The 18,043-nt window shown below is 39.6% G+C and overlaps 2 protein-coding genes across 5 annotated transcripts in view; one reads left to right on the forward strand and one right to left on the reverse strand.

The window, feature by feature from the left end:
- Nucleotides 1–12,156, forward strand: part of LOC142034457 (uncharacterized) — a 29,446-nt gene extending 17,290 nt beyond the window's left edge. Inside the window, exons 10-14 of the mRNA XM_075035797.1 lie at nt 3,627–3,755; nt 5,667–5,781; nt 6,706–6,840; nt 8,095–8,220; nt 9,106–12,156. Of these exons, the coding sequence (XP_074891898.1) occupies nt 3,627–3,755; nt 5,667–5,781; nt 6,706–6,840; nt 8,095–8,220; nt 9,106–9,275 (675 nt within the window). The 3' untranslated portion in view covers nt 9,276–12,156. The remainder of the gene's footprint in view (nt 1–3,626; nt 3,756–5,666; nt 5,782–6,705; nt 6,841–8,094; nt 8,221–9,105) is intronic.
- A 9-nt stretch (nt 12,157–12,165) lies between these two features.
- The window catches only part of MAP7 (microtubule associated protein 7), a 125,593-nt gene continuing 119,715 nt past the window's right edge, over nt 12,166–18,043 (reverse strand). For 2 of the 4 annotated variants that reach the window (XM_075035796.1, XM_075035794.1), the window contains one exon: nt 14,196–14,816. In XM_075035796.1, the coding sequence (XP_074891897.1) occupies nt 14,558–14,816 (259 nt within the window). In that variant the 3' untranslated portion in view covers nt 14,196–14,557. Of the gene's footprint in view, nt 13,931–14,194; nt 14,817–18,043 lie in introns of those variants that run through there. The other 2 variants (XM_075035793.1, XM_075035795.1) reach the window with 2 other exon arrangements.

Below are 18,043 nucleotides of genomic sequence, written 5' to 3' on the forward strand. Positions count from 1 at the left end.
AATTTAACATCTTTTGAATTAGGATCAAGACAGCAAGGGGGACTAATACAGTTTGAAATCCTATCTATCTTTAGCTAATTCACTAGGACTTTTCCTGTGTATCCTCAAGTCCTTAGTTACAGAACGGTTCTTTTGCCCACGTTCAGGGTAAACACCACCATGTACAGTGCAACACTATGCAAATACATGAGGAAGTCTGACTAGAAATAAACTACAGCAAATAAACAAAACAGACACTCCTGCTGCACTTTCATCCTCCACATAAAACAGCAAAACCAGTAAGTAGCAACTGACAAATTATTATTATGATTAAATGTGCTTTTCCATTACAGTAATTAAAGACATCCTTAGGAACATGGATATGAAAGGTTTTTGATAGGTGTCTTAAGCTAACAATAACCTTTTAAGAGAGTCAGAGTTTGGGTAGATATCAAAAAAAATGTGAGAACCTTTTCTGCCACATTACTTTAAGCAGTAGTGACAGACAATCTGAGTAACCACAGCTGGGCTTAGATGCTTCTTGTGGCTGAAATACACTCAGTCTGATTTGAAATTTCCTCTGGGTATTGGAAGCCTGGTGCCTTATACCTCAGTTGCACATACACAGCACAGTACAAACCAAATTGCATCTCCTCTTAACTGTGGGACATGATGGAAAAAATGGGTAAGCTCAATGCCTGGGAAGCAGCAACTAGAGCACCGAGCTTTTCAAAGGCACTGTGGCTTCAGAGGTTTTGTGCTGGCTGCATTAGCACCAAACGTCCTCATTGCTTGTCAAACTGCCTCATGCAATCAAAACACAATTTGCTCTCAACAAGCTTACAACGGAAATGCATTAAGTTAGTCGGAGGCTATTTGCACAGTAAAAATGTTACTCGGTATGAGACATTATGGTGGAACATTGTCCTCACTCACATTTGCTTTTCTTGCCCCCAAACACCTTATGCACTTTTTGTTCTCCCAGCAAAGAGTTCCCACAACTCTTTTCCTCCCTGATCCTGAAACGTGTCTTTACCAGTGCTTCAAACCCCCAGCTACAAAGGGCACGGCGCAGTGTCAGTGGGAACAAAGGCACAGGGAGCTCAGCCTTGTTACACCAGGAGTGAAACAGCCTGTCCTTCACGGGGGAAAAGGGCCAGCAGCAGGAGGCTGGAAAACGAAGCATCGCCCTTGAGGGTTTATTCTCCAGTGAGAAGTATCTACATCTCAGAATTTGTTTTAGTGAGCAAACACGGCTGTCCCTGACTGCTCACAGTTGCTGCTTTGTGTGAGCGAGCCCTGGGCACTCTGAGAAGAGACTGACCTCTCCTTACTCATATCCTGCCTCCCCACCTCCATGCCTTTTCTGGCCTGTTTTTCAAATCTTTTCAAGGTTTCTTTAACTCAGGCTGAATTCTCCATGAGTGAAAGAGGGAATTCTCCATGGGAACAGCTGTTGCAAAACAAACCACCAAACAAAGCTAACCTTTACAACCAAGTCAAGTGATGCTTGAATTATTACAAATACTACCCAGGATACAATAGGGCAGAATTCATCTGCCCTTTCGTTACCATGAAGCAAACGCCCAGGAATGCTTCACAGGAGCTCCTCTCCCTGCTTAAACCCCTTTTTTTGCAATCCCCTGGCCAGGCTGTTGACGGCGATTCCCAGCAAGTGCTGGAAAACTTCCTTCTTGCAGGAGGAATTTCATTCAGTTCTCCCAAGGACAGTCCAACCCTGAAACACTAAAGAAAGAGTAAGGCTTTGTGAAAAAACAGCCTTTTAAATCATGTTCCTTTGAGCAAAGACATGGAAGTCAGGGTGGCAGGAGTCTGTCTACTCCAGATGATGCCACTGACTTTCCACTCCAGGTACAAAATAACTTTGCCTTCCCATCTTGCTACCTAGTAAACAGGGGATAATATTTGTCTTAGCAAGAAATCCCTGGCTAAAGGGTACGAGTGCAGCATTGTGACTGTAAGCACAGTTGCTGCTGGAATTATTTTCCTTGCCTTTTTTTTTTTTTTTTAATCTTGGGAGAAGTTAGAGCAGCATCCACCTGAACCACCCAATCCATTTTCACTCAGAGTTTTCTCATGATTCTCTTGTGCTGTGCAGGATTGAGCCAAAAACCAAAATCTGGATCACAGCCATATGCCAGCCAAAAAAGAGGTTCAGCAAAATTTAAAGTACTGTCACTTGCTAATGTAGATCCTAAACAAACAGCAGAGCTTGGCAGGGAAGTCATTGTATATTAGAAAGTTCATTTACAGTCCATAGAAAATTTTGTCCTCCCAGGCTGTAGCAAATCAAATAAGAGTACTGTAGTTGATGAGATTACAGAGAAAAGAGAACACTTGGTCCAAAACCACAGAAAACAGTCATTAATGGTAATTTAATTAGATTATCTAAAATTATATTATTTCTGCCTTTGAAGAGAAGGAAAAATAAAACAAGTGAAAATTTACAGCCATATCTGCATATAGGATTTTTTTAATGCCCTGAGTTTAGGCATAGCACTGCCCTCTCCATCTATTTTCATGTTTTATTTTAGGATTGCTGACTGTGACAGTGCTGAAAATTAACATAAGTGAAGATGTCAGCTGATATTAAATAAGATACACTTTTACAATTTAACCTAAGTAAAAAAAAGATGTAAGTTAAACTATTTTTTAAAGACATCTGCCTTTCATCACTGCTTCAGTGATCCTGCCATTTCACAGGTTTCAGAATTATGCAATTTTTCTCAACTTGATGTAGGACCAATGATTTTTTTTTATATTGAACACTCTTGCTAATGTGTCTCAATTTCTAAGTAGCACAAATAATATAGTTCATTACAAAGAAACATAAGAACTGCATAAAGAACTCAAATTTGTAAGGGAAAGAGACTGAAAGAAAAAACGCTCCCAAGAGAAAATATCTTGCTTTTAACTGGAGACTTAACCCAAAGCCTGCTGAGATCAGGTTTCTTTTATAAACAGCAGTACCCCCTTAATCCATACTGCTACTGAAGAAATTACCTGGGCAGTAATCCAAACTCAGAAGATCTGATTCAATTAATATTAGTGGTAATTGGAGGAAGACTACATTCAGAGAGAGAGGTACTCAGTAAAGTCCCTCTAAAATATCCATCAAGCAGCAGAGAAATGTACATATAAACTCAGAAGATGCTGTTCAGAACACGTTACTAAAGTGGTGCCTGATCACGAACTGATCTAAACATACAGTCCATTATTGTAGGCGAGGTGAATTGCTGAGGTACTGAAGGACACGCTGCTGCTGCTACTTCACCATGTACTTTTGCCTTTTACACCTACCCTGACCACTTCTCCTTCCAGTCAGGATCACGTGTCCTTCCCCTGACTACCGACAACCTCTGGGAAGCATTTGATGCAAACAAAAATAAACTACCAGACCTTAAAGACTCCAGCTTTCCATAGAAAGTGTTCTGTAGATCAGTGCCAGTCAGTAAAACATATTTTGAGAGAAAAAAACCACTGGACCCAGTCACTACACCATTGGTTTAAATGAGCTAAGTAATGCTCTTCTTTCAGAGCTAAGATCTATCTATCTATAGTTTGCTGCTAAGTTGCATTGTGTTGTCCATACTGGATGTAACTGAAATACCGGTTGCTATTCTCAGGACACTCTGGCATGTGTCAAGCTGCTACAGAGCCTGGGAATGCTACTGTCAGCGCATAAAACAGACCCTGTGATTGTTGGCCATACTGCTTGTATCATCAAAAACCTGAGCCTTTCCAAAAACAGACAGGTAGGTACCCAATATTTTTCACTGAACTATACCCTGGGATGTTGCAGTTTTATTTACATCAAATCAGCATTACCCACAGAAAGATTATTTTTTTTAAATGAAACACATGCCAAGGATACTCTGCACAAAATGTGTATGAATAAAAGGACCTGATGTGCCATAATGAAAGGGGGGTTTATTCATATTTTTCCAATACAATACAAAAATGCTAATGAAAATAAGAAATGTCTAATTTTTCCTACGTGTGATGTGGTTACCTAATTTGAATGACTGCATCATAGGTATAAAGTACTTCTAGCAAAGACATTTCATACTAATTAAAGGAACCATCCAGGAAAATCTGAAGTTTGTTAGAAACTGAATCCTTATTTCCTAACTCTCACTCTTTGGCTGCCCTTAGTTATCCACTTATGATGTTCAACACTGCTCTATTTTCACTCCCAGTTTGTTAAATATAACCCCAGCTACTGATGTACATTTTGCCTGTTTGGCAAGGTACTAGTTGTGCCAAGATGCTATAAAGATCTCCGTTGCTGACTTTGCTTCTAATGAGATCCATATCCACAGATGCACTTCCTTTCTCCTTGCCTTTTAAGAGTACCTTGTTCGAACAGTGCCACTAGTAACAGTCAATATTGTTGATTGGTGGGAAAAAACCCCACCTAAATCCTTGTTGCTGCTTTGCCCCACTTTCTAGCACACACTTTTTGAGACTCAATTCCTTTTTTTTTCCCATGTTCATGATCCAATTACCACTAGTTCTAGAGATTTAAACTAGCCAAAAGGAAAACCTTTTCCATTTTTTTTTCCACTTATACTAAGATAAGAATTTCTGATAGTTGTGAAATCAATTTTTGCAGGGAAATAGATTCCCTCAAACTCAAAGCCCACAGTAAGAGTAAAAATGGACCATCCTTTCAAAGTTTGCTTTAAAAAGATTACCATGTTTTTTGCTTAAATTCTGTGACTTTATTCTGTTATCAGCAGGGAGGTGGTTCACCTTCCTAAAGCTTTATATCGTATAGAGTATTTAGCTCTCACTGCACAAGTGCATCCATAGACATGATTGGGAGTGCCAGGTTTCCAGGGTCAGTTCTAAGGAACCGTCCCTAGAACACATAAGAGTCCTTGGCACAAGAGGAAAAAAAGTGTTGGTTTTGTGCCAGCAGGACATGAACAGAGTGTGGGAGCTTGAAAGGCAGCAGTCTTGAATCCAGCTTCAACCTCTAAGCAGCAAGTTAAAAACCAGCAACATAAAAGGAGCACACACAAAAAAGATAACTCCCTTTTGTTGATAGACACCTGAGCTCCCTTATGGAGGTGTGAGCAGCTTCCATTAGTAGGACCTCCCAGAGAGCTGATGACTTTGTGATTCAACTTCACTAGTAACCAGTCACCTTCAGGTGACTCATTCAGGACTCATGCCTTGGTCTCATGTGCTATTAATCCAGGTCAGCACAGGCTGAGTCTCCTATCTGTTTTCAACTCGATCTGTAAAATATATATCCCAGCACAGATTCAACCTGAAAGACAAGGGATGCACAGAAAAGCTTAATTCATAACATTTCTCTCCAGAAACAGAACTCACCTTTGCTAGTGAGAGGTCATCTCATATTTCTGCAGATAAGAGCATTTCAACACCAGAAAGTTTTCAAAGCCCTGGAGGCAAAGAAAAGAAACTGAAAACCTTGCACATTTCCCAGTGCTTTGTCCTGTAGCACTCAGCTTAATCACCTCTGCAGCAAGACTTGAGCAAATGACAGCTTAATACTAACATACAGCCTGGTACAGCAGCAATAGGTCAGGAAATTCTTTGAGCTCAGAGTTATTGCTGAGAGTTATTCAGTACTCAAGTCATACAACACTAAAACGTAATGAAAATGCTAAACATGAATCTCTCTCTTGTTGCAGAGAATCATTGAGAGTCCATGTGTTGAAGGTCTCCTCCAGACCATGCTTTCTACCGACACTCAAGAAGACTCTCTTCATTATGTGACATCTTGCCTTGCTGAACTAGCAAAGCAAGGTACGGAAGCAACCCCACCATAAATGGCTTAATCTGAGAACTGTACCTATCCTTTATTAATCCTAATAGGAGATGAAGCGCAGGTGGACATACAGCCCAGGTCTTTCCCTTTAAATTCACTGGGAGTTTTGCTGTAAGCTTCAAGAAGAGCAAGATCCAACTCGCTGGCAGGACACATGGGCTCCATTGTTTGCACTTTTTTCTGTTGAACTGCTTAGAATTTTTATTCAAAATTCTTTGTCCTGAATTTTACTGCCGTACAGGGCCTGTCTACTTTTCTTTGTAACATCGCCCAGTTTCTCTGGCTGAATTAATTTCATGAAAGCAGAAACTAATATAAGAAGAGAAAAAGACTAAAATACAAAGTGGCCCTTTCTCTTTAAAAGTTTTACACATAGGTTTTATAAGAGATCCCAAATTAGCACCAGTGGAAGGTACAGCACTCCTCATGGCAGAAAGGACCAGTGTAAATTTTCCCAGCCTGCCCCAGCATTGGATATTGTCTGTCAAACATTTCATCTTATGTATCTGGTGTAACTGCCATGCAACTGGTGACATGTCACATTTAATTTTGCAAGAGGTGCCCAGCAGCTGCTGGACAGACTGAGCCCACTAGGCAATAGCAGATCTCGTACATAAAGTGATTCATTCTTTCAGCACACAAACCCAACAAAATAAAAATCCACCAGCCTTTCTGTGAATCAAATCCATGGCCCTACCTTACTGAGAGCACAACCTCAGGACATGGTCCTTTTTTACAACCTAAACATACTTATTGCACAAGTTCAGCACTTACTTTGCTTCTCCAGCTGCATGAAAGATTTCCTATTTAGGCAGTACTGTTTCTGGTAGACCTCTCACCTTCATTTCTTCGACACCGGAGTTTCTGTTTACAGACTACTCTCTTGTCTGTCTGTCTTCCAGAAGGAGCCACGTTATGCATGGTCCAATGGATGGATGAACCCTTGACAAAGTGCTTGGTGAGACTGGCTGGCCAAGTGGAACATACTGAGCCATCCTTTCAAGCTGCCTCCATCATCCAGCACATGATAGGTCATGGTAACTGTCACACAGCATTAACTATGCTTTCAAAGAGATTTATGGCTGTCTGGAATGAAATGAGGCTTTTCCCAAAGGAGTGAACTGTCAGGCACTGAACAACCTTTAACATTCCTATAGCATCCTCCATCTGGTCTCTACAAATTTATTAGCATAAAAGCACCTACAGTCACCCTTGAAATACACATAAAACAGTGCTTGAGTGCACGAGAAAGCCCAGGGATGAAAATGGACCATAAAGATCTGATTCAAGTGTTTGTTGCCTGCTTCAAGCACTACCATTCTGCAGGGCTAGTCTGCAGCCAATGCTGTGGTCCTTAAAAAACAACTTAAGTAGGGAGGTGGGAGACCATAAAGTACTCCTTACCAATGAGAAAAATGAGGGAAAAAATGAGAACATGTTTCAGACGAGTCACTGTTGCATCTTTCTGTTTGAGCCTCCTTCTCAGCATATACAATGTGATGGCATTCCCCACAGATAGGAGCAGAGGTTGGTAGAGACAATTTCAATGGGGTGGTTGTGTTCCAAAATTTTAGATCACCTCTGCTCCCTGACAAGCAAGAGGAAAGCATCTTGCTGAACCAAACGCTGCTGTTGTAATTCTAGACTAGATTAGCAGGAGCGGTGAAGCAAAGTGGCTTTTAAGAATGTAGCCTATATTTTTTTAAATTTCAGTTAGAGAGAATTAGAAGAGCATTTTTTTACATGCAGAAAACAAACAGCTTTATGCTTAATAGACTTGTCCCATGCAGCTGAGAACCTTTAAGACTCACAAGGAAAAAGGTGTTCAGATAATTCTTGCCACTTCTCTAGAAAGCATAGTTAGATTTTAATCCTTAGATGTGAGAGAAACTGAAGTTGATCATGAGTCTCCAATAAGGGAAAACGCAAACCTGTTTCAATTCTACCATTGAGGATTTGCAACAGAGCAGATTCTTAAGTAGTGAATAGAGTCCAACAGCATAATCGCTTCATGGATCAGTGAGCATGACCAGCTGATCAGTCTGTAAATCAGCATGCACCTTGCACAAGGACCAGCTTTCTAGCACAGCAGCCCACTCAGCATTTTTTTTACCTCAAGATTCAGTGATATCATCAGAGGCTGTAGTACATGCAAGTCCTTTGCTATTCTTTGCAGTAGCATTGCTTGTAGGTGGACGAGTCATTAATGACCTTAAATGTTGTTACAAAATCAGTTTTCAAAGTGTTTTAAAGGCTACTATTAATCTCCAGTGGTTCTCCCATTTATGCAGAAAAAATGATGCTTTTGTTGAAGAGTCACACCAGAGAAATTCAGGCCTACCTCAAGAATTTTCTTACTCACCAAGAGATTCGCTTTCAGCAGCTGGGCATCTCTACATTCTGCAGACTGCGAGAAGGTATGTCCTTCCCACTGGGCTGAGCCCCCGGGGTGCTGCCAGACACTGCCGGCTCCTATCGGCAGCGAACAGCGGGCACTGCTCCGTCACAGAAGTGACAATGCCAGGCAACTTCCTCCGGGGACTAGCTCCGCTCACTTAAAAGGAATGGAATAATCTCAAGGGTAGCTGTTACCTTACATGTTTTTAAATAATGAAGAATATTTTATGATAGAGGCAGGGGGTTTCTTTGCTTGTTTGTTTGCTTGCTTTAAAATTAAAGGCTTTCTGACCAGCGGGGAAACAGGACTTCAGGTACAGATGGTTTTATCTAATATAAGAATGTTTGGCACTAGATGCAGCCTAAAGGCTTTTCAAATATGATTTTAGTTTATTTTGATAGAGCAAGCAAATAAGCAAATCACATGATGAGCTCGTATTAAAGCTGGGAAGTCTCACGTCTTTTTAATATTATGTTTCTGTTTATTTTTTTCTATTTTTGATTAGGGTTTTTTTGTTTTAGGTAGAAGTTGAGTACAGATGAGAGTTATAATATGGTAATAAATGTATATAGTGTGTATCTTCACATATATAGAGCCAGAGCCAAGACCCCGCTACATCCTGATATGCACCTATTGCAGAAGGCTGAATATGGCAACTGAGCTGAGCTTTAGACACCTGGATCAGGAGAATTTAGCAGCAGACAATATTGTATGGTCATAGGGATGAAAACTGAATTAGTATCTGCTTTGCATGGTAGCAGAATATTGTTCTAACTTCTCTATACTTTACACTGTAGTAAGAACTATCAACAGTATCTAACCTGAAATAGAAGCTTTCTAAGCATCTACATTAAAATACAGGGAAAAAACAGCAGGTTGCCTAACACTTGTTTTTCCTCTTCAGATCCAGAATTTTCATTAGCATTCAGAAAAAGCCAAATGGCCAAACTCCTTGAGCAAGTCCGTCAACAAACAGAAGAAACTCAAGAGCTCCTTAGGGCAGCTATTTGCCACGAAGACAGTTCATATTTAAGCTGCATGGCTTATGAAAACTTACCAGATCCAAGAGCCTGAACTTTCAGAGAAGCCAATTCTTTTCATTGGTTCCTGTAGTTAAAGTTTTCCTGCTAGTTACAGTTGCATCATACAAAAGAGATGTTCCGATAACAAGAATCGGAGCAGGTCAAAAAAAACAATCCTTTGAACACTTTGGCTGGCTGCTTAAGTGTGCTTGAGGACTACGGCTACCTTCCTCCCAACTGTTTGGAAAACATCTGTTATGCTTGGGTAATCTTTCATGGTTTGTTTTTAGTTTCCCCACCTCCCCCTCCAAAAAACTCGGGCTGTATTCATGAGGTTTTATTCACTTAACAGGCTGATTCTACTGAAGAGGCATCTCTCAAGCACACAGGTTCCTCTGCATTCATCTTTATTTTATTTCTGTTCCATGTCCCTTATTTCAGAGCACACTCCAGGAACCTGACTTTAGAAAATAACTGAATTAACACATACTATAAAGGTAGCAAACTACTAACAGGTTACTACAGGAAGTAACTGCTGAGAGACAACTCAGAGAAAATGCAAGAAATTTGTAAGAAACAAGAGTAGGGCAAGCCTTAAGGCTGATCCTTGCATACACTGTAGGCACTACTCACCAGCAGAAAAGCAAAGACACACTGAGGCAGGTAGATGTTGGATAGAGCGTGTTCAGAATATAGCAGCTACCATGAAAGATTTGGGTGAGATGTGTTTGAATACAGAAATCTGTGTTCTGCAAATGGTAAATTATTTCCAAAGGTACTTGCAACAGGGGGAAAGTGAATAAACCTGGCAAAATTAGGAATTGATTTTAAATTTTGATATTGATATTTCATTTTAAAAGGACTTAAAGAACAAAAAAAGTAGTAGTATGTTTAAATTCAACTAATTTTCTTGCATGTATACAGGATACTGAACAACCTCCCCTCCTCTCTCCTCCAGAGGCAGAGTCTGTCTCACAGACCTTTTAGCAAATCAAACCAGTATTTTTCAGGAAAAAATTGTAGCACAGAGCCTTGAAAGTATGGGGCACTAGTTCTGGTAGTTTTTAATTTGTAAGAGAATAGTAGTCTAATAGTAATAATCATCATAATCTATTAGTAATCCAATTCCACCTTTGATCAATACACTTGTTTTTAAATACAAGAATCTGGCTGGAGCTTCATGTTGAACTGGCTGGAATACTGAAATTTTGGAATCACTCTTCTGGGAAACATTTGCTCCCAGGTAGCAGAGTTTCTCACAAAAACACGTCAGAAGAGTTTCCTGTGTTTTGAGATACTTCTGACCATGGTATAATTCGTACATGCATGTAGAGCTTTAGAGAAATTAAAAAAAAAAATAATTCTGTTATAACTAAGAGTTCAACATTGCATTTTACTGTGGCCCAAATCTCTAAGGTTAGTTTTGGTGCTTGGGAGCAGCATTTCTGCTAATGATTCCTTTTAATAACTGCAAGTTCTCTCCAATAGTACTGTTTAAAAAAAGTCCAACCAAAACCACACTCAAAAGCCTCTCTGCAGTGCAGTAAAAAGGCCTGTTAAAGAACAGGGCAGACAGAGACTTCAGATAAAGCAGTTCTAAAGCATTTTCAATATTCATGTATGACAGAAATTTTCTTTTGAAATCTCATGTGAAAGACCCATGTGCTCAGCTGTCGGCAGTTGGGCTTATTAAAACAGAGGACTACAAAGAGCTGAATGACACAGCTAGGAACAAAACCAGAAAATCTCAAACTTCAGGCCACCTCCTTGGGTGACTTTAGATAATTTTCCAAAAAGAAAATCAGTGCAATATTAAGCAATGGCATTAGAATCTGTGTGTTTTTCTTAGGTATTTAATTGCAAACAATACTTTAAGGTCCTAGCAAGAAGGAAACCAACAAAGCATTCTTCATCAGGAATGAGGAGATGAGACAAACAAAGCTAAAGGTGAACAGCCCAGTAGTTGTGAATGTACTGAACTAAACTCACTGAATGTACTGAACTAAACTCACTGAATGTACTGAACTAAACTCACTGAATGTCTTCCCTGTAAGCATTTATGTTGTGCTGTTAAGACTTAAGCAAGGAGCTGAGTCTTTCCAAAGCACAGTCTAGCTGCTGTGAAAGGTTACTACTCCATAACTTCAGAGTAGCCATCTGTGGCTTCTACAGTTGCTAGCTCTACCTCACCGAGTAGTTAAGTGTTGCCTCCGACAGTACAAACAACAAAAACCATTGCAATAGCAGGCAAAGGAGCTCGCCTTCATTCGATACTGTATTTTATTATCAAGAACATTCAACAGAAAAACTATTTTTCCATGCATTTAAAGTAGCTTAACCCAAAACTTTAAATTTCAATTCATTTTTTTTAGTGGGTTGGGGTTTTTTTGATTCATACACCTAATTCTACTCCCAGTTCCTCAGCTTTTAGTTTGTATGTGGGGCTCTTGAAATGGAGGAAAATTTCTCTCTCATTTGAAGCAAACCTGTAATGAATACAGTTACAAATTTTTACTGCAGTCCAGTTAGGAAAAAAACCCCAAAAAACCCAAAACACCACACATGAGAAATGAAGGAGGCTCTTTATCTCTGTGCTGCAAACAGTGAAACAAGCATTCTGAAGTCTCACAAAACCTGATTAGCATAATTTAAACCTGAGCCTAAATGAATCCTCAAACTTAAAACTGAAGCTAAATCTTAGTGGCTATTTCTTTGCTCTGTTTCTAGCTGTAAGTGACCCTGTACTGATTTTCTAGTAAAGAGATTAAAGGAAACCTGAAGAAAAGTTTTAAGCAGACCAGGAGTAGCAAGAAGAGTTTTCCTTCACAGATTGACTCCTGTTTCAAGTATACAAGAAAAATGAAAATATAAATAGAAGTAAATATTTCAAACAAGTTTTATTTGGTACTTACATGCTATATATAGGTTTAAAGAAAAACTACATATTTTGGACACTATTGTGGCTGTGTACATGGAAAACTAAAGAAAGCAAGAAAGGAACCCAATTTATTTTACTGTGTCGCAAGCTGGTCTTGAAAGCATTCTCACTGAATGGCTGTTTTTTTCCCTTCCATATACATTCTGGCAGATGAAGTCTCTTTTCCATTGCATTTCCATTGCTTTTATCCCATCTCCTGTACAAGATGAACACTTGGCAGCAGCAGAAAGTCACTTCTTCAAAAACGCTTCAGCTTTTGTCTCAGAGGAATTCTTCTCCTAGCAGACTTTCTGCACAGCTTCCTAGAGGCCTAGCTCAGCGCTCACTAAAGGCAAGTACAGGAATCTTAATGGTACATTCTCTGGTAGCATGAAGTGAAACCCCATAAGCCTCCGTTTCCACTAGCCAAGGATCTGCTCACCAACTTCAGTGAGCAATGCATCAAGCCCTGGTTGGTGCTTCAAACTCAAATACCTCGAGTGAGCCCTACCTGTAACAGCATTGTTTATCAAAGCACAAAAAGGTGCAAGATTTTACAGTTCTGTCCGATAGCAACCAAAAGTGAGGGATGGAACAATGACAGTAGAAATCAGCATCAAACTAAAGAGAAAGCAACCTGCATTGCTCCTCTTATCATTCAAACTGCACTGCTTTATAAAAACCACACACTACATAAAAAACACAAACAATGACCATTTTCCATTTGCTCTGAAACGAGCAAAACCAAGAAATCCCTAGACCTGCTTCATCATCCAAAAATCAAATATCTCAGGTTTCACACAGTCTTCAATAGTCTGATAAGGCAAAGTCTTCCATCACTGGGAAAAGCAGCAATTTACAGGACTCAGAACAAGGTACTTCCTTGCGTGTGTGCACACGTGTGCGCGCCCGTATGCGTACACATCTTTTATAGCATTGTGAACGTGGATGTAACTAAAAAAAAAAAAATCAAGTTTGCAGTATCGTTTTACCACATTTTTCTAATTTATTCAATTAAAGGATTTATTTCTGTACTGAACAAAATTCATAAATACATCATCTAGGAGAACAATAGGTTTTCCTCTTGTCCATGAAAAAATAATGCTTTCAAATTTTCACATTTTAAAACCTGCCTTACTTTGTGTTTTTAGAGAAAATGTGAGAAGATCATAGTGACGTCTCGATTTACAGAATGTCCCTGTAGGAATTACATTTACAAGAACCTGATACAGAAGCCTATACTTTGCCCCCATAATTAGAGTTCTCTGCAATAATATTTAAACCAACAGGTTTAAATAAAACACCCCATTAACTCTACTTGTAGAGCAATGAGGTATTTATTTTTCAAGTATTAGAACCACAAAGTGTAAAAGATTCTTTGCCAATTTTACAATTACGCCTTTTAAACCAACACCCACCTTTTTAGAAAAAGAATCAGTCCCACCACCCAAATCAGCCCATTGCTTTCAGATTCCAGTGTCTTGTGTCTTAAGGAATGCAGAAATATCCATTTACTAACAGAAAAAGCTTGTTGGAAAAAGCCATATTAAGTAATGCATGTGAAGCATGATTTTTCTAGTGATGAAAGCTATTAGAAAGGTGATCCAAGTCTATTCCCATCATTTCTTCTGCTGGTTTTACTAAAGTCCTTCCAAAAAAGATATTCAATAAATCTTTAAAAAACTGGAGAGAAAAAATAAAACACTCCTTCATAGCATGGAAGAAACTCCACTGACTGCAGAGATGCTCATATCGCCTTTGGTTCTTCAGAAGAAACAATCAGATCACTTCTACAACAAAAGGCATCAAAAATGACAGGTCACCAAAGAGTGACAATGCTTACTTCAAAATGCTATGTATTTACACAATTATTTTATTGTAAGATTATTTTCCTTATATTTTCTAGCCACAGAAAAAGAAAATGGTAGTCCAATTTAATTTGCTAAATTAGTATTTGTTTACCTACCATCCTTTAAAAGTTGTGATGCAATTCAGAAAGATCTAGTGTGCTGCAAACCACTTGATGAGGGAAACACATCCAGAATTTTACAGAAAAGGTAGGTACCAGCTCCCCTTCTGCATGTGCGTATCAGATATTACACTTGCAGAACTGGAACATGGTTGCTGATCATAAGCTAGGAACAGCATATGTCACTTATCATTTCTGTTTGAAAGCACAGGGCAAACATTTTCAAGCAACTTCAAATGGCAGAAAGTACACTGTAACTGAGAAGCCCCCCCTCAAAGAAAAGAAAAGGCCTCACCAAAATTTGCACAGCATCTGTGTGTACTTGGCATGCATAGCTTTACAAAGTGGAGATATGCTCCTTTCCCCAAATAATATGGGGTATAAAAATGCTTAAATTAATCAACTTATAGCAATTAAAAGCTCTAGGTCCTCTGTCAATTACAACACATTACAAATGTCCATGAACCAAGGTGAACCTACCTGCTGTTTGATGTGTTTGAACACTATCTACCTGAGGCAAGAGGGTCCCCTTATCTTCAAAGGCTAGAATTGGATTCAAAGGAATTTCAGGACTATTGCTTCCATCATTGTTCATGGCATCCAGCCGGGATGGCTTAGAACCAATAGGCAGGTTTATGATCTCTTCAAAGTTATCATTCTGCATAGATGTTCCATTTTCGTTTGCATTTTTCTCTGGATTGAGATTGCTGAAAGAGAAACAGGTATTTCCTCATATGCTTCATCTAGAACAGAAATTTAGTCCTCCTCAAAGCAGTATTACAAATGGAAGAAGAGTCTGCATTAATTCTGAGCGTTCTTTTAGCCAGTAAAAACAGAACTATGTTTCTATCACAGTAGTAAACCCGTTTTTGCAGCCAAGTGCTAGACATGCCTTCCTTCAATCACATGGGATAGTTGTTACGTGTGGCTACACAACACCCAGAACTACAGAGAGCTTTATGGACACGGCAGTTCTGAGAAGTGACAGCAATGGGAAGCAGAAAGAAACCCCCTGCAGCACCACCACCGCTATCTTGAGCCACCCACCTAATGCAATTTGCAGCCTCTAACATTTTTTTCACCTCTCATAACCTTTGCCATACCCTTCCTCTTATTGCAAATCAATGTAATTGCCCTTAGGTAAGATCACCGGCATTTTTGTTATTTCTTGGATCACCTCCTGCCTCCAGTTTTGGAGCAGCCTCTTCTACCTGCCACCGATCCAGAGAAAAAACTCCCTTACTAATGCAGTTCTCCTTTCAGTCCCTCCTCCCCTACAAGTTCTTAGGGCTTATTTCCAAGGCACAACCCAGCTCTGCACCCCTCCTATTGATCATGTCCAAGCCAAAGGAAACCCCTCCCAGCATCCCTCATGGCAAGCGGCACTTTCTTCTTCCATCTCCCACTGGACAGAGATGCCTTATGAGCAAGCTCCTGTACTTCTCCCCCAGTCAGAAGCAGTACAAGGACAGACACTCTCCAGTAACACATGCTCTCCTGAGAAGACACATGATCATGTCGCAGAGTCCTGCCCCTCCCCTCCCAACCCTTTTATTAGGCACCCTATCATCAAATCCTGTCGTCTTTGCAGACAGCATGCGCTATCTTGCCAGAGGGGAGAAACTAAGGTGCTGCTTAAGTGAACTGGATGACAGTAATGGGATCATAAGCTCCTCAAGAAAGAGCAAGTACTCAACTAACACTCAAAAATCATGTGGACTTTCCAGGTGCTTTTTAAGGCCCTCAACAGTCAGATCCTGGCTATCTTGGGTACCTACTCCCTATTCAGACCACATCACGGCTGTTCAGCTTGTTTGGAAATGCTTCAGCCACAAAGGCTCAGATGCAATTTTCCTAGACTGAAACTAGGCTATCAATTTCCTCAGGCCATTTCTGAGCAGGTGGCTTGGTTTCACAGGCTAATTTTCTCCTGACAGTACATTTACTAGTCTTAAAAAAACTGCTTGTAATTGGCATATGGTTTCATTTGCTGGCTTCTATGGTTGTCCAACTCTTCACAAACAATTACAGAATTGTTTTACAGTACTTCCCAAGAGAAAGAAAATAATTATTGCTCTTTTGAAAGTGGCAATGTTTTATCCAAAGCCCAGATTTCCTGTGAGAACAATGTGCTGGTTTCCATATCAAGTCTTTCCCAGTTTTTCAGACCATCACCAGTTCTTTTTCAGAAAGGCACCCCCCTTTTTTCATCTGTGGATATGCTAAGCAAATTTCAAAGTGAAAAATATGTTTCACTGCACTAAGTTTGAGAGCAGACACAGAAACCCTGCTGGCTGCCTGGGAGAGGTCACAAGTCACATCACCCTTTCGTGCTAGAGGTCCGCATCTGTAAGATGAGGAGCAGAATCTGTGAGATGCTTTGGGACTAATAAAACTTGCTTTGTAATGTACAGTTATTAGGTTATTATTCACTATAACTTATTCACTATTACTTATTTTATCCCCATCTACTGCCAATAACTTTACCAGAGCTAGGATAACATGGCAAGTTTGATGGATGGGGTAAGAAACAGGCAGGAAGAGAGCAACTGCTCATTCATATAAATTAAAACAGCATAGTACTTCAAATGTTGGTACTATGAAGAAGCCTCCTGCTTCTGCAAACATATTAATTTTTCTATCCAATTGATCAGCTGACTTAAAAGATAAATAGGTTTTCATATTTATTTGTCATTGCATTGTCAGTATTACACACCGAGTTAGACCAGGATTCACAGACTTGAACGATGTCTTCTGAGACATAGGAATCTATACAATCACAAAGGGGGTACAGAAGAGGAAACCACAACTATGAATCTTCTAAATTTTATGCTATAAAATCTTCTCTATTTCCTGCTATTTGCTCCACCAAATTACTGGGGGAGCAAATTTAGAAGAAACAAAGGGAAAAATGGAACTGTGGAATTAATTTCGACTGAACATCTTGGAGGCCATAAGCTCAAAAGGAGATTAGACAAATTCCTAGGAGATTGGTATACCCTCCAGCTTCTGGTAATTAGCAGCTTAGGGACTACTTGAGCCTGTGGTTGCATTTGGACCACAATGCTTAGTAACCCTTCATTGACCAGAGGATTTCCTGGTACTTACCTTTTTTCCTTTGCACACTCTCCCCAAGTGACTGCTACAGGCCATTAAAGCAAAGAACACACAAAAGTAATGGATTTTTGACCTGCTTCAGCTGCTCTTACTGTCTTATGTTACATTCTTAGCGATGTCTCAGTGTCCAATGCAACACTGGAGATAGCCTTTTCAGACATACAATATTGCAGAAAGAACTGGATAATTTTGGCATTCTAAGATACGCTGTAAGTGTGCTTGTAGCAAGACGCCTACATAATAAATAAATAAAAAAAAGTTGCCCAAGTTGTTCAGAGTGCATTTCCAAATGTAACAGTCTTGCAAGCATCTGAAGGACAGGTTCATGGCAGATAAAAAGCATCTGTGCGGCTTCACATTTTGATCTGGACACATCAATATTGATAAGACAGACTAGAGGAAGTTGAGAGAAGAGCAGCTAATTTAATTAAAGGAACTGGAACATCCAAAAAGTGAAAAACTACTGAAAATTACATCTGATTTAGATAATTTTAGCCAAAGCTCTATGTAAACATAATCTATATTTAAAGAGAGTAAAGAAGGAAGAAAGAAGGCCAGAACTTAGTATGTCTGTTTCTGATCATCCAGGGGAAATCAACACCAAATAAGAAAAAAATAAAATAAAATAGTGATTTGTACACCTTTGGAAAGTGCCAAAATATTTCCACAGCTGCTATTCCTGATCTGAAGGACAATGTCAGTTGCCTCATTTATTTACATGATTTTAGCAGAGGTGTCACAGGGAGACATTAACAGCAAAACAGACCCCAGACTTCTGGATGATTTAAATAAAGCAGTGTTTATTTTTAATCTGCTG

Source organism: Buteo buteo, chromosome 9, assembly GCF_964188355.1.
Source record: "Buteo buteo chromosome 9, bButBut1.hap1.1, whole genome shotgun sequence".
In the NCBI taxonomy this organism is placed as follows: domain Eukaryota; kingdom Metazoa; phylum Chordata; class Aves; order Accipitriformes; family Accipitridae; genus Buteo; species Buteo buteo.